General features: G+C 42.1%; 1 protein-coding gene across 1 annotated transcript; it reads right to left on the minus strand.

Annotated features, from left to right (window-relative positions):
* Positions 1-493: 493 nt before the first annotated feature.
* Positions 494-2,673, minus strand: LOC117558032 (extensin-like). The gene is made up of 2 exons (XM_034233991.1): positions 2,557-2,673; positions 494-2,052 (listed from the first exon to the last, which is right to left on the minus strand). Exon 2 carries the CDS (start codon positions 1,858-1,860, stop codon positions 601-603), a length of 1,260 nt encoding a protein of 419 aa, XP_034089882.1. The 5' UTR covers positions 1,861-2,052; positions 2,557-2,673; the 3' UTR covers positions 494-600.
* Positions 2,674-15,128: the final 12,455 nt, after the last annotated feature.

The following is a 15,128-nucleotide window of genomic DNA, read 5'->3' on the forward strand; positions in this document are numbered from 1 at the left end:
TCGAAGGGTTGGACGTGCAGCTACGATAAGTAATAAGGGTGTTATGAGTGAGTTTCTGTGCAGTAATGCGTTGTAGAACAGGTTAAAGGACTAGGATTAGACACTATAAGAACACATGTAGTCTGACCAACCCAGTATCACGGCAAGACGTGAACATGTGACGATTTACCATGCTGGGAGACGTGAAGATGTCACGGTTTCGTCCCCTTCAAACGTGACAGCTACAAGGTATTGTTAACCCATGTTAACCAGTGGAGAAATAACCGGAAATACCAAGCAAATGCTACCCCGACGTAATGATTTATTTTTTAATAGTCACACTCGATTACCGCGATTTTCTTGTTGCCCCAGCTGGTCGACACCTCTTTTAGCATAAACAAAGGCTACATTAATGTATTAAATCGATGTTAATCCATGCGTGTGGATGTGGAATTAACGGTGGTGACGTTGTGCGATTGAGTTGCCAAGCAACAGCTTCGGTTCATGTTAATTTACAAACTATTCAACTACAACCGTAGTTATATTTAAAAACATTTTAGAAGGCCTCACGAAATACTTTAATGCACATTAAAATGTAAATGTGAAGGAATGTGTGTATAACTAAATACATCGGTCATTAAGCTCTCCCTGCACCAGTTGTCTTGGCTGGCCATATTGTTGGGTCAGGGTTTGCATGGCACTTGTGTATGGAGTTGGGCTGTTGATGTACCTCTTAGCTACCTGGAGTGCAGATGGAAAGTTGAGGTGATCGAGGAGTATTTGGTATTTATAATCCTCGGACAGGTGTTGGTGAGGGCCAAGCACGCTGTCCAATCCCTTTTTGAGCATAAGAAAGTCAGTTTCTTTTCCTGAGCTGAAGATGGTTAATCTTGGCTTTGGGATGCCATATGATGATGCAATCGCCATCTCCATCATACTGGGTATGTTAGAATTAGCTGTAGGCCAGGCCGGTGCAGGAGGCTGCATCATGTAGGAGTGATGTACTCGAGGTGGTGCAGCATACTGCATAGGCTGATATGGCTGTGGAGCCGTCTGCCAGTACCGGTGATGTGGATTATATGGCTGTTCCGGTGGAGCTGGCGCAGACTGCGGGTATGCAACAGGAGCAGGAATAACACCTGGATGTATTAGCCAGGCAGGAGGTTCAGGCTGTACCACAGCAGGAGAAGTGACAGGTGACGCAGGCTGCATCAGCGAAGCAGTGGGTGCAGAATGCGTGTCTGTTGCAGAAGCTCTTGGAGCCATAGGAGGTGCAGGCTGCATCTGTTCAGCAGAAGTAACCGGCGCCGCGGGGGAAGTCTGCTGTGTCTGCGGTGCAGGACTATTAGCCTGTGATTGAGGTGGAGACGTTGAAGGAGACGTTTGGGGATGAGCAGGATGAGCTTGAGGATATGAGAGTAAACCCGTTTCTTCCATACGTTGGTTCGTGGGAGAACACAGCTCCAGTTGAGGGAGGCTGCTGTAGCGACTCTGGTATGCTGTAAACTGTTGTGAGTGGTATGAAGGGTAACCCAGGGCACTTTTTGGATGTGCGGTGATCTTTACCTTGTCCATGTCAGTTTCTAGCTCTTGCATCTGCCTGCTAATCGTCTGCCAGCGTGCCTCTAATCGTTGCCAGTTGTGATCTGGAGTGCCAACAGGGTGATGTGCTGCTACAGGGTAGCTGACATGTCCTCCATGGCTGGGCGACTCGTCATATTCTGGCCTCGGTGATGAGACTGGCCTCATCTGGGGGGGATAAAGAGGTTGATGTGGGTAGCTGAGCTCGAAGTCCTCCAGATGTCCGGGAATGCGCCGCACTCTGCTGGGACCGGGACTGAGCGGTGGCTGCCCATCATACAGCTCCCTGGATGTGGCCATAGCGCAGCTTGTATACCTCCGGCACGAAGGACCACTTGTGAAATTATGAATAATTGATGCTGGTGTATACAAGTCTGGCCTAAATCTTCTGTCAGAAAGATTGCAGCAATCCAGGGGGTGTAGATATCCAAACTTTAATTGTTCACAGGAGTTATGGTGTTACAGGATGTTCGTTTGTTATGTTGTGGTTATCTAAGAAATATAAATAAACAGAGTAGATCAAATTAGTGAATGACAATATGAATCCTAATAGTTACATTACGATTTCCTGCTAGGAACAATACATATACATAAATGCTGGAACTGTCAGCTTCATGATAAACAATAACAGAAATGCCCGCAAGAGGGCTCACTTGACCGCAACAAGCGCACATGTTTTAACACGTGATAATGGCGGCTTACAGGGGGATAACGTTTTACATGCGGTAATGGCGGCTGACAGAGGCATAGTTATACACAGCTCACCACAAGACTGGAAATATACGTCGATTGTACATACCAAAAGTAATTATATCGACGGTCACAGCGGACAGAAAGTTAAACTACTGAACAGTTAACAGGCAGCCAGTCACACTTATGGCAAACAAGTACTGTACACAGTATATATACACACTACGCCGATTATTGTCTGTAAACTGTTATTTAGATGCAAACATTGATACAAACATGTGCCTATGCCACAGTAACAATACTCACAGTTTCATAAACGCACAACGTGGAACACACAACGACCCGTTCACTTGCTGAAAGTCTGTTTATAACTGGTCGCGCACAGCCATGACGTTACAGTGAGGGGTGCGTCCGGTAACTATCTCGGGACTGTCTGGGGGGCGTCACAAAGCAGGGAAGTTTGCACACGTTAATGAAAAGACTCTGGCTCACCGACTTCATTACTGAGATCGACCAGACTCTTATTGATAAAGACATTTTCACGGATGATTGGAGGATCCAAGGCGCTTCGGAGGCTTTTCTTCACAATCTCAAAAATTGCAGACGCCTCAAGGAGAGACTTGAAAAGATCCATGCAGAGTTGGATGGAGAAGAAGAAGAAGAAGACTAACAACCAGCAGTTGACTGAAGCCAGGGACTTGTTCGATACAGTGACTTTTTTCTTTAAAGTAAAATAAAAATGGGAAACTACTATGCAAAACGCTCTGTATATATTGATCAGAATGTAGTCAATACCCTTTTAATAAGTGTGGTGATGAGGACGATTGAAAACAGAACGAGTAGTGACCCCTGTGTAAACAGAATGGCTGAAGTTTGTAAACTGGAAGACATTCTGGATATCGTTCGTTCTGGCAGTACTATTCCGGGTCATTGGGAAACGATTGTAAACGAAACATTTAAAGTGGTCCTGGAATCTTCATTTTCCGAAACATTCTGTAACATTATCTCAGAAATGAAACACACATCAAAAGTGTATCATGTGCTCTCAGTGTATGCTCTGTTTGTAGATGTAATGCATCTCTGCAGAAAGCAGCATACACATGAATATTCTGACTGAAGTGAAAAAACTCCATCACGATATCTCCAGTAATATGGGGAATTCTAAGCTGGAGACGGTCCTGCGGATGTTGCAATCAGTATAACTATTTGATTTTGTGTGTGAAAAAATAAAAAAAGGGTTTTTTTACATTTAAAAACTGTTGTCTTCATTATAGCAAAGGGAGCGTGTCTGATACATGTGTATTACAGTCCTTCTTTTTGTGTTTTTCAGTGTTTTTCTGTGTGTCTGTACACACAAAGCACAAATCATTTAAAACAAACCCTGAATCAAATTTAGAGAGGACCATTAAGAGTCAGAATCTTAACGAAATCTACTAATACAAAGTACTTCATTATCTACTTTTATACACAAAAGTGTATCTTTCAGTAACTTTTCTCAGAGAATTTAAGCATAAATCTGTCAAAATGTTCAAAACAGCCTTGTTTCACTGAAATAGCCTCAACATCACAAACTGCCATTAAGAGTCAGAATCCTAATTAAATCTACTAAAACAAAGTGCTACGACATTAACTTGGTAAAATGTAATGTGTTTTTTATGAAAATGTGTTGAATGTTGTGTTTTCAATTAAACAACCATTACAAAATGAAAATGTGTTTTATTTTTTGCTTTCATATATAGTAATAGTATTGTAAACGAAACATTTAAAGTGTATCATGTGCTCTCATTGTATGCTCTGTTTTTTGACACTTTAAATGTTTCGTTTACAATACTATTACTATATATGAAAGCAAAAAATAAAACACATTTTCATTTTGTAATGGTTGTTTAATTGAAAACACAACATTCAACATATTTTCATAAAAAACACATTACATTTTACCAAGTTAATGTCGTAGTGCATACAAGGTAATAGACTTAACGATTTGCACTGCTGCTTCTCTCCGCGTTTCATTGACAGTGATCGGTTTATCGTTCAATTCACATTGCCCAAGAAGATGTTTAGGGTTTTCTTGGAAGTATACGAATGCATTTTTTATATCAGATAAATGCATAACATCACATGGAAATTCTCTATCCTTTCACCCGCAACGATTATAATCTGCTTTGCTTCTTCTTCGGTTTCACTGTTATTAGCTCTGAATGTAATCCTTTCTGGGGCTTCTTGTGCTTCTTGTGGTCTGTTGAATACCTGGCGTAGGATTTGTTTAGCTGTAAGGACAGGTACCATATAATTGTCTTCAAAAGCTTTGTCTATGTCGTCACACGTTTTGGCATATCCTTCGATGTAATGACAACCGATACTAGAATAGAGATCCTCCAACAGTCTTTTAATGCATGTTCTGGCACTGTCGCCAATTTGGGCAATTCCACAGTATCGTGCTTTTTCTCTCATTATATTGAAGCAAAGCTCTGCCATTGCTTTTGGTATTTGTTCAACACATTCGCAGCAGTCGGTTAGCGGTAGATGATCTATAAGATTATTATGATCCGGTAATGACTCAACAACACCATTACATTTCTTCACTTTGTTCCTTTTTCTTTTCACCTTCCTTCGTTTTGTCTTTTTGGTTTTCCGTCCTTTTCTTTTCATTCGCATTCTGCGTTTGCTTTTCATTTTTCTTCTCCTTTTCATTTTTATTTTTCTTCGTTTTTCTTTACTTTTTCTTTTCTTTTATGCTAATGGTGTAGTCCTAAACGATAGCTGGGGATTCTGGGTAGTGTAGTGTCTTCTGCCATCCTTTACTCCGAAAAAATATTTGTTTCTCCGAATCCAAGGGGAAAAATACAAAAGCATTGCACACAATTTAAACCAATCAATGTTGTGTAATTATCAAGGATAATCTGGTGTTTTTTAGTCGATGAGTAGTGCAGATATCACTATAAAATCAATCGACAGTAAGGGGAATACTTACTTCCGGATGTACAATTCTCCGTTATCCAATGAGAATGGACGCTCACATTGCCCACTGTTTTTTGAGAACAGAAATGGATAAATAATGCACCATAATACATTCTGACGAAAAATACAAATAAAATAAAAGAAGCCTCCCGTGAGTTACTACAAGCTATAAAGTAGATTTAAAAAACGTTTTAGCTCACTGCAGGACGTTGTAGAAATGCGTGTGTGCACCACGGCGAAGGAGCCTCATTCACTTTACATTGGCGTTGTTTGCGTGGTGCAGACACGTAAATGTAGCAAAGTTCGTGACTCCACCACGCAATGTGGTGTTAAGGAGTCGTAGTGCAGTCACCCATTTTTTAAATGGCTAATATTGGCCTACAATACCCCTTTATTGATCAAATAGGAATATAATTGTCTTTTAAAAAACGTAAACTAAAGGGAACAATCTATTTGACACAGCTGAAGCTCTGGCCTTCCTTAAAAACTAAGTCATTTAAATCACAGTTGTATTACACACAATGCACTGTTTTTTGAGAACAGAAATTGGTAACTAATGCACCATAATACATTCTGACAAAAAACAAAAATTATTATGAATACAAATAAAATAAAAGAAGCCTCCCGTGAGTTACTACAAGCTATAAAGTAGATTTTAAAAACGTTTTATAGAATACAAAGCTCACTGCAGGAGGTTGTAGAAATGCGTGTGTGCACCACGACAAAGGTAATTCACTTTACATTGGGGTTGTTTGCGTGGTGCCGACACGTAAATGTAATAAAGTTAGTGACTCCACCACGCAATGTGGTGTTAAGGAGTCGTGGTGGAGTCACGCATTCTGGTGAGACCAGGTTGGGAAAATCCACCCAAATGACCCCAGAAGTGTTTTTTTTGTGCTAAATCTCTCTAAAAAAGGTCAAATGTCCCTTGTTTTGCATCAATCTTGATACAGGGTACTTATTATATGTTGTAGTTTGGATTCCTAAAGCTTTTAGTCTACCATCCCATAATTCAAGGGTGGTTTTCACCATAAGTAATTTTTTTTTTTTGGACGGACACAATCATTTACATTTTTTTACTGTGTTCAATCTGAATTTACTTTAAAATAAAAACATCTATATTGATTCTGACACTTCTACATCCAACTCACAGGTGTAACCTTGCTTTGAGAAAAGAGATTATTAATTTAACCCTTTTGGAAGGGAAGATATGGTCATTTGTTCTGGGAATGTCATTTTCGAGCCTGAGACCTGAAAAACAGGCTTGGGGCTTAACAAGTTCTGTGTATGTTAAGTGCCTTGTAACTTCTTTTTTTATAGTTTCACTCCGTTTGAATGTCAGTGGACTGCAAATAAGTCAATAAAGGAGCATGGCTGCTCATTCCCCGGCTCTCAAAAGAGTTTGGCTGGCTGTTTAATTTATGTTCACACTGAGACAGTACAACACATAGAGAGAACAGTACACCTATTGTGTAAGTATACAAGCAGGTCACACAGTATGATCAAAAATACATACAATCTGTTAAAAATCTGTTTTTATTAAAACGTACAGGCTGCATTATGTGTTCTCAGCCTTCGAGAAACTTTACAGGTTTTGGTACATGCATGTGTCTGAACCTCTCTTCAGTGGTTCATTAATAACACAGATATTTCAACGTGTGCCTACTTTGTTCATGTACTGTTGAGGTTAATTTCAGTAGTTGTGTGCTATAATGTATTTACAAAGTGTGAAGAGGAGACAACTTTAGAATAGGGAACCTGTTCAGGTCAATTAGAGTCAAACTACTAGCTTATTGGTTATGAACAAGACTTCACTTTAGAATAGGGAACATGTTCTTAGATATAAATACCTAATTTAGACACAACACTTATAGTTATAGTTTCATGTATTGTTACATAAGAATAGATCGTATTTGTTAAGTGTTATTATGAGAGAATTACTATTCTTGTGGGACTTATTAGGCCCATATTGAGCAGAGCATATTAAGACCAAAACTCATGTACAACAACTTCTTTACTTGCAACAAATAAGCACTAATTAGAGGGTTATTGAGGAAAAACTCTCAACTAATGGCTTATTACTTGTAGAATATGGTCATGTAGAATAAGGCATTAATAAGTGTTTTATAATGACTAATAAAGAGCCAATATACTGCTAATGTGCATGTTAATTAACAACTAGTTGATGGTTAATTTGTGTACCTTAATATTGAGTGTTACCCCACTTTTCTCCTGGTACCATCTACTTATTCCATATGAACCACCCTAACCTCCTGGACTCTGCAGTAGCTGATGCACCTTCAGTTAGCTAGGTCCAAAACTACCTAGCTCAACAGTGATAGCACAAAAACCAGAATAAATGTTTTTTTTGCACTAATAAAGCCCAGACAGAACACCAGAATTACACTGCCAACAGGAAAACACCAACAACAGAAACTATTGTTTCTCTAACTATGCCCAAATAGTTAGTAGCACATTAAAGCTCACCTATTAAGCTATATTTGAACAATATATTATAGGGACATATACAAAAAATGTCTCTGAAGCGTTTTGCTCAAAATACCAAACAGATCACCCATTGTAGCCATGCCTCATACCCCTCTATTTCAGCCTGTAGTGTTAGATTTACCATGAAGTCTCATTTAAATATATAACTTCCTTCTCTGGTTTGATTTTCCCGCGGTTTGAATGTATCAGTCCTAATGTAAATAGGGCTGTCATTCCCAGGCTTTATCACACCTTTCATACAAAAGACTGGCAACCTTCTGTTCTCCTACACTGGACAGACAGGAGGGTGCCACTGGACAATTGTCAGGCAAATTATCATATGGATGTTACCTGTTTTATGTCCCTTTTGTTTCCTGCTCCTCTGTATAAATCACATTTCTGTGTAACGGGATTAGATTTCTTTAGCACACATTGGTGCAGGTTATCTTTCCTCCCAGTTGGAAATAAGATTGATGTTAAATGCTATAACTCTTTATTAAATAACACAACTTTTGTTTAAGCTTGTATATGTGTTCTTTTCTTACCAGAAAGTGATTAAGTGTGGAATTTCCACCACACAGCCCTGTTTCAAAAGTGCTGGGTCTGGCCCTTTAATTGTAAATGAACTGCTGCTGGCCACGTCCCGTTGGAGCATGCACATGCAAGCACAGGTCACCTATCTGCAACTTTAGATGACGTTCCAATATAAACGGATGCAATGTTCCTGTTACGGTTGAGTGAAGGAAGCAGGACCCAAATGCAGATAACTCTGATTAACCTTTATTTCAAGGATAATGAAAAATAACTTTGACAAAACAGAATACTCACCGGTGAACTCAGTCACAAACAAAAGATGACGAACCAACGCTGAACACAGGAAAAGACAAGACTAAATACAGGGAGGGGTAATCACAAGACGAGAAACAGCCGGGCAGGGGAGGAGAAACACAAGGGCCACAGGTGAACACAATCAGACAACTAGACACACCAGGGAAACTAACGACAGGAGGAAAAACACAGGGAGAAGGACCAGACAATAAACCAGGAAGAAAACAAGACAGGGAGAACAGCAAAATAAACCCAAACATACAAAACTACAAACGTGACATAACATAAGAATCCTAACAGAACCCCCCCCTCAAGGGACGGATTCCAGACGTCCCTAAAATAACCCCCACAAAAGTCCAAAACCTCTAGCAGGGTGGGTGGAGGGTGCCCGGAGGAGGGACGCAAAACTAGGGCCACCAGGGTGGGTGGAGGGGGTCTGGCAGAAGCCGAGAAGGGGGACTCGGGCGGACGGCTCGGGGGCAAGGCAGAGTCCAAGGTGGGGGTCTCGGGCGGACGGCCCGGGGGCAAGGCAGAGTCCAAGGTGGGGGTCTCGGGCGGACGGCCCGGGGGCAAGGCAGAGTCCATGGTGGGGGTCTCGGGCGGATGGCCCGGGGGCAAGGCAGAGTCCATGGTGGGTCGAAGGCCACAGCGGGCGAACTCAGGGGGCCGAGCACGAGGGCGAAGACCGCGGCACTCAGGGGGCCGGGCTCGAGGGCGAAGACCGCGGCTCTCAGGGGGCCGGGCTCGAGGGCGAAGACCGCAGCTCTCAGCGGGCCCCCCAACGGCACAGAACACAGGGTTGGCAGGACCCCCGGCAGAAGAGTAGTCGGCGGGACCCCCAACGGGACAGGACATGGAGCTGGCAGGACCCCCAACGGAACCTCAAACGGCACAAGACATAGGATTGGCAGGACCCCCGGCAGAAGAGTAGTTGGCGGGACCTCCAACGGCACAGGACATAGGGTTGGCAGGACCCCCGGCAGAGGAGTAGTCGGCGGGGCCTCCCACGGGACAGGACATGGAAATGGCAGGACCCCCAGCGGAACCTCCAACGGACCAGGACATTGGGTAGGGACTTGAGACGTGACTCGAGAGGGGACTTGAGAGGAGACTTGAGAGGAGACTCGAGAGGGGAACCACGGGGGGACTCGAGAGGAGAACCAAGGGGGGACTAGGGAGGGGACTCGAGTAGGGACTAGAGGAGGGACTCGAGTAGGGACTCGAGAGGGGACTCGAGAGGGGACTCGAGAAGAAACTGGAGAGGGGACTCGAGATGGGACTAGAGTAGGGACTTGGGAAGTGACTAGAGGTGGGACTTGAGAAAGGAATTGAGTAGGGACTATGGCAGCTGGGGCCAGAGCTGGGTCTGGAACCATTGCTGCTGGGGCTGGAAACATGGCCGGAACCATGGCTGCTGGGGCCAGAACTGGGGCCGGAACCATGGCTATTGGGGCTTGGGCTGCTAGCCTGGACTTGCGACTCCTTCTTTTAGGAGCCGTTTGGAGGCTCCGTGGACCCCCAAAAGCCAGACGAGTTCCAGAGAACGGCACCTGGACAGGAACAGGAACTGGGGCAGAAGCAAGGGTTGACTCCAAACGGAACACACCGATGCGTGTGGTGTCATAATGGAAATTGGGAGGCAGGGAGCCAGCATGGCTGGGGCTAGCAGGCAGGGGATAACACACCGAGAGGAAATCCAAAATCCAGCCAGGTAAGAATTTCACCAAGCCTGGCTTCTCCGTAGTCATCTGGCGCGCCTCTGCCAGAGCAGCCTCTCGCTGCTGAACCCCGGACGCTCCCCTCCATCGATGAGAGCAGTTAGCCCAAAAAAAGGAAAAATCCAATAATTCCTGCTCAAAAGGATCTGCTTGGCCCATATCGGGTTGGTTCGTACTGTTACGGTTGAGTGAAGGAAGCAGGACCCAAATGCAGATAACTCTGATTAACCTTTATTTCAAGGATAATGAAACTAACATAGACAAAACAGAACACTCACCGGTGAACTCAGTCACAAACAAAAGACGAACCAACACTGAACACAGGAAAAGACAAGACTAAATACAGGGAGGGGTAATCACAAGACGAGAAACAGCCGGGCAGGGGAGGAGAAACACAAGGACAACAGATGAACACAATCAGACAACTAGACACACCAGGGAAACTAACGACGGGAGGAAAAACACAGGGCCCTGTCTCAGGTCGACTATTTTCATTTCCTCGGTCCTCGGTCTCACTGGAAGTTGATTTGCCTGCGCCATCTTGAGTACCGTCCCATGGCTCTTATTTCTGCCAGAGGACCGAGGATCGAGGATCGAGGAGCGATAATGGAGGAGCGATAATGGAGGAACCACCAGTGCATCCTCCGATGAAATCCTCAGATACTTGCCCCGCCCCCTTACTGTGTATCGCTCACTGATTGGACGATGCAGTGCATGCACTGATCTCATGCTTCTTGACAAGTGGTCAAAAATCATTTTATTCATTTATTGGAAACATTTTCATGATCGCTTTTTTCGTTTTATATTTTCATTTATTGTCATTTCCATTCAGTCTGTCATTAAGTGCTATTTAAAATGTTAATGTGCTACATAATACCCTTCAATATCCACACGTTCAAACAAAGTGTGCAATCCAATGAATGTTAATCTAACTTTGTTTTGATAGATAACATATCTCTTTTTCTTCTCTCAATCATTTTATTTCTATTGTGCACTCTAATCAATATTAATCAAACTAGTGTTCGTTTATACATTTTAAGAATGGCGTTTATCTTTTTTGAGAATGAGTTCTTATTTGATTTTATTTATTGGGGTCTACAACATATGATACACATGTTTGTGTCAGTAAATGTGTGGCGGGGGTGTTTGTGAAATTAACGGGGCCAGAGCTGCTGTCAGACGAACAGCTGTGCTGCGTCATCACAAACGGACGTCGCTTCACGTGACGCTCCGGAGGAAAGGACGTCCCATTGCTCTTAAAACTAATTTCCCTGCTTCTCGTGGTTTCCTTGCGTCCAAGCCCCCAGGAAGTGCGCCGGACTCAGATGAAAATATTCGTGCTGGCCAAACGGTGGTACTACACTTCCGTTTGGTTGCCAGGCCCGGAAACACTTTTTCCCATTGACTTACATGGAGAAAGAGACGTCTGTAAATCGTTGGATAATTTTTTTTAAACTACCCAGTATGAACACTTGTATAGCCCTTATTCAAAACATTCGTTCCTCAAGTTGTAAAAATTAGCTAATAACGTTATTCTGAGAGTTATTTCCCTCTGCATTATGAACGCGCATCTAACCCACGGGACCGCGCCGCCCAGCACGTTCATGTTACGTGTCCCGACCAATCAGAGCACACTGTGCTCACAGGGAGGGTGGGGGCCGGAGCTGATTGATTGATTGATTGAAAAGTGTATTAACAGCTTGTATATTGGGTACAGTACAGTACAGCTCAAAACATACAATTGTTAAGGGGATGCAGACCAGAGAAAGACTTTCGTCTTGTTTACATCAGGGTCCCCCATTTCCAATTCATCATATCATTTAAGACATATTTGACATACAGATGGCTTATTCACAATTTACATACAGGTGGTTTTTTACATACAGATTGCTTATTTACAATTTTCATTTTAGATTTCGTTCTATTAGCTATTGGAGCTACAACGAGCCGTTAAAGGCAGAGAGTGAAATTCAGTGAATACACATAGTTTACAGAGATGCTGTATGAGAAACCAATGTGAGTTGCGTTTATCTTTACCCATGGATGCACAATAAGAACGGATCCATATCGTCTCACTGCCATCCCACGGAGCTGTAATAATGGATATATTGCACATGTTTGCTGTAGGCCTAATTCATTATCATACTATGGGCTGTCGATTAAATCTTGTACCGTAAATGTTGTATTAAATAAAGTTAATATTACTTATTATTATAAATATATATATATATATATATATAGGCCTACAGTGCAATCATTCTTTCATGCTAAATGAAGCTCTGTTGCTTGGATATCACTAGATCCTGTTACAGCGTAATATAAGTACATAACGATTGATGTGTACATTAGCATAATTACTAGCTAGCCGCTAGCTGCTAACTGCCGCCTCGTTAATATCAAATCCATCATAATGACAAATCATGGTGCTGTTACGTGTACGCAAATTGACGTGCTTGATGTGAACGAGCATTTTGGTTAAAGTTGCGCATGCGCTATGAGCGCACATACGGGTACTTCTCAGGCATGCCGGGTAATCTGTGACGTTTCACTCTCTCAAAAGTTGGGCCATTTTATCATCATGTGCTAATGAGCAACTCTCATAGGAATGAATGAGGCCCCGCCTCCCACGCTGTATCCAATTATTATTATACATCCATGTTTGCGTCCCTCCATGCTTCCCTGGTGGGAGGGACTAGACGCAGGGAAACGACGCAAGTGAGGGACGCAAGGATTTAATTTAACCGACCTGAGACGGGGCCCAGGAACAATAAACCAGGAAGAAAACAAGACAGGGAGAACAGCAAAATAAACCCAAACATACAAAACTACAAACGTGACATAACATAAGAATCCTGACAGTTCCACTCCAGCCACTCACGCCACACTACCAAACTCCCCAACACACACTAAAGAGAATCTGATCTCAAGACTAAATGGACAGAACAGCAACTCACTTCTGTGTGGACCACCAAAACTAACACTCTATGCTCCTTTCTCCCTAACAACTAGACTGCATTCATTAACAAAATGAGGTGCAACTGCCTACTAGGCCACAGCTCCTGCCAACATGTCACAGTAGGGGCACAGCATTAAAGGGCCCCTTTATTATTTATTAAAAACACCCATCAACACTGCCCAAAAGAATGGGCATAACAGAAGAAGATAGAAGCTTCTAATCACTTCTCGCACAATCCCAACAAATGTGTGCAGTTTTCTGTGTTGAATGTTTTTTTCAATATCAAGGTAGAAGTCTTTGTTCTTGTTTTAATAAAATAAGTAAAAAATAAGCAAAAGATTCAAGCTCCGTTTTTGTTTTATGGGCATATATCCCCTATTATAGTATATACGTATTTAATGAGTGACATATAACATTACCTGAGGTTATGTTGATTTCTGGGATGTGTAAAACTTGATAATACAGTAAACAATGATCATTTACAAGGCAAGACACAAACATATACAATAACGGAAATGTCCTATTGTGGGCCTCAGCGGGTTAATGGATGTATTATGCAGATATCTGTCATTCAAGTATACTGGGACAAAAGGAACATTTGAGTCATCCATTATCACCTGGTGCTATATGTTTATAACAAAACAGTAGTTTTTATTATATATTATTCCATTAGGTGCTATACGTTCTATTTGAAGCTACTGTTTTAAAGTCAAATACTTATTTTTGCCTCTGAGTAGCCATGTCAATCAAATAAAACTCAGACACACTATCCAAACAGTCTTTATGAATGAAGGAAATGCATAAAGGGAGATGCAGTGTAGACAGGCAGAATAAAGTCCAAACAACGGTTATAAAATAAATGAAACCTGGTCCTAAGACTTTTTCTCTGTAAATAAAAACAAAGTGTGCACCTTTATAAACCCAAAACTGCAGATATATGAAGGAGGAAGTGGAAGTAGTAATACATATTGTCATTCTTTGATAGCTAAATGTACAATTAAAGGTCCCCTATTATACTGATTTTCATCAACATATTAAAGGTCTCTCAGATATATACAAAACATGTCTCTGAAGTGCAAACAGATCATTGCAGCATCCCATAATCCCCTCTGTTTCAGCCCTGTTTCAAAAGTGCTGATTACTGTTACTGTAGATGAAAATAAGGAGCCACGCCCCTCTGAGAGAGATTTGGTTAAGAAGAACATAATGGTGCTCTAGGAGGAGATTCGGGGGGTTATTGGCTAATAATTACGCTAGCCAAAAAAAAAATCGTTATTACATCATAAAGTGGCCAAAATCTCATCAGCTCATTTTCAGACTACTACTTTCAGTTTTTATACAAATGGATCAGGAAAAAGGTGAGCGAATCTTTTTTCCTATAACTTTAAGAGTCTCTTTACACAGAGAGGACACATGTTGATGTATAAAATACATACAAAAGTAGATTTTGCATAATAGGTGACCTTTAAAGGATCAGAATAGTGTTGCAATAGTTGACATTCTTCTTTTAAAGGATCAAGAGAGATTTGATTTGAGAACTGATAGTCCCTAGTTTCATATAATAAAGTGTAAAGTGGGTTTGTGGGATTGCTGTATTTGAGTTTGAAAAATGTTCACCATAAAGCCACTTCAGGGTGAATGTGTGCTCATTAAGGGACAGCAAACAGAGCGTCGGCACAAAGAGCTCCATTGTTTGTTGCACAATAAGAGACATGAGAGGGGTGTCTGTGAGTGGTTCTGCAGGGGGAAATGACTGATACAGGTTTCAACATGCTAACAGGAATCCATTGGGGGGAGGGGGGCAGAGGAGGGTCGAGGGTCTGAACTAGTTCCACATCTGATAAGATAGATAAAAAAAGTAGATTGTTGCAGGTTTAGGAGGAGATACACCTGAACAAACACGATGATTGAGTTACCTTAGAGACCTT

This window comes from Gymnodraco acuticeps, unplaced genomic scaffold (assembly GCF_902827175.1).
Source record: "Gymnodraco acuticeps unplaced genomic scaffold, fGymAcu1.1, whole genome shotgun sequence".
NCBI classification, from domain to species: Eukaryota; Metazoa; Chordata; class Actinopteri; order Perciformes; family Bathydraconidae; genus Gymnodraco; species Gymnodraco acuticeps.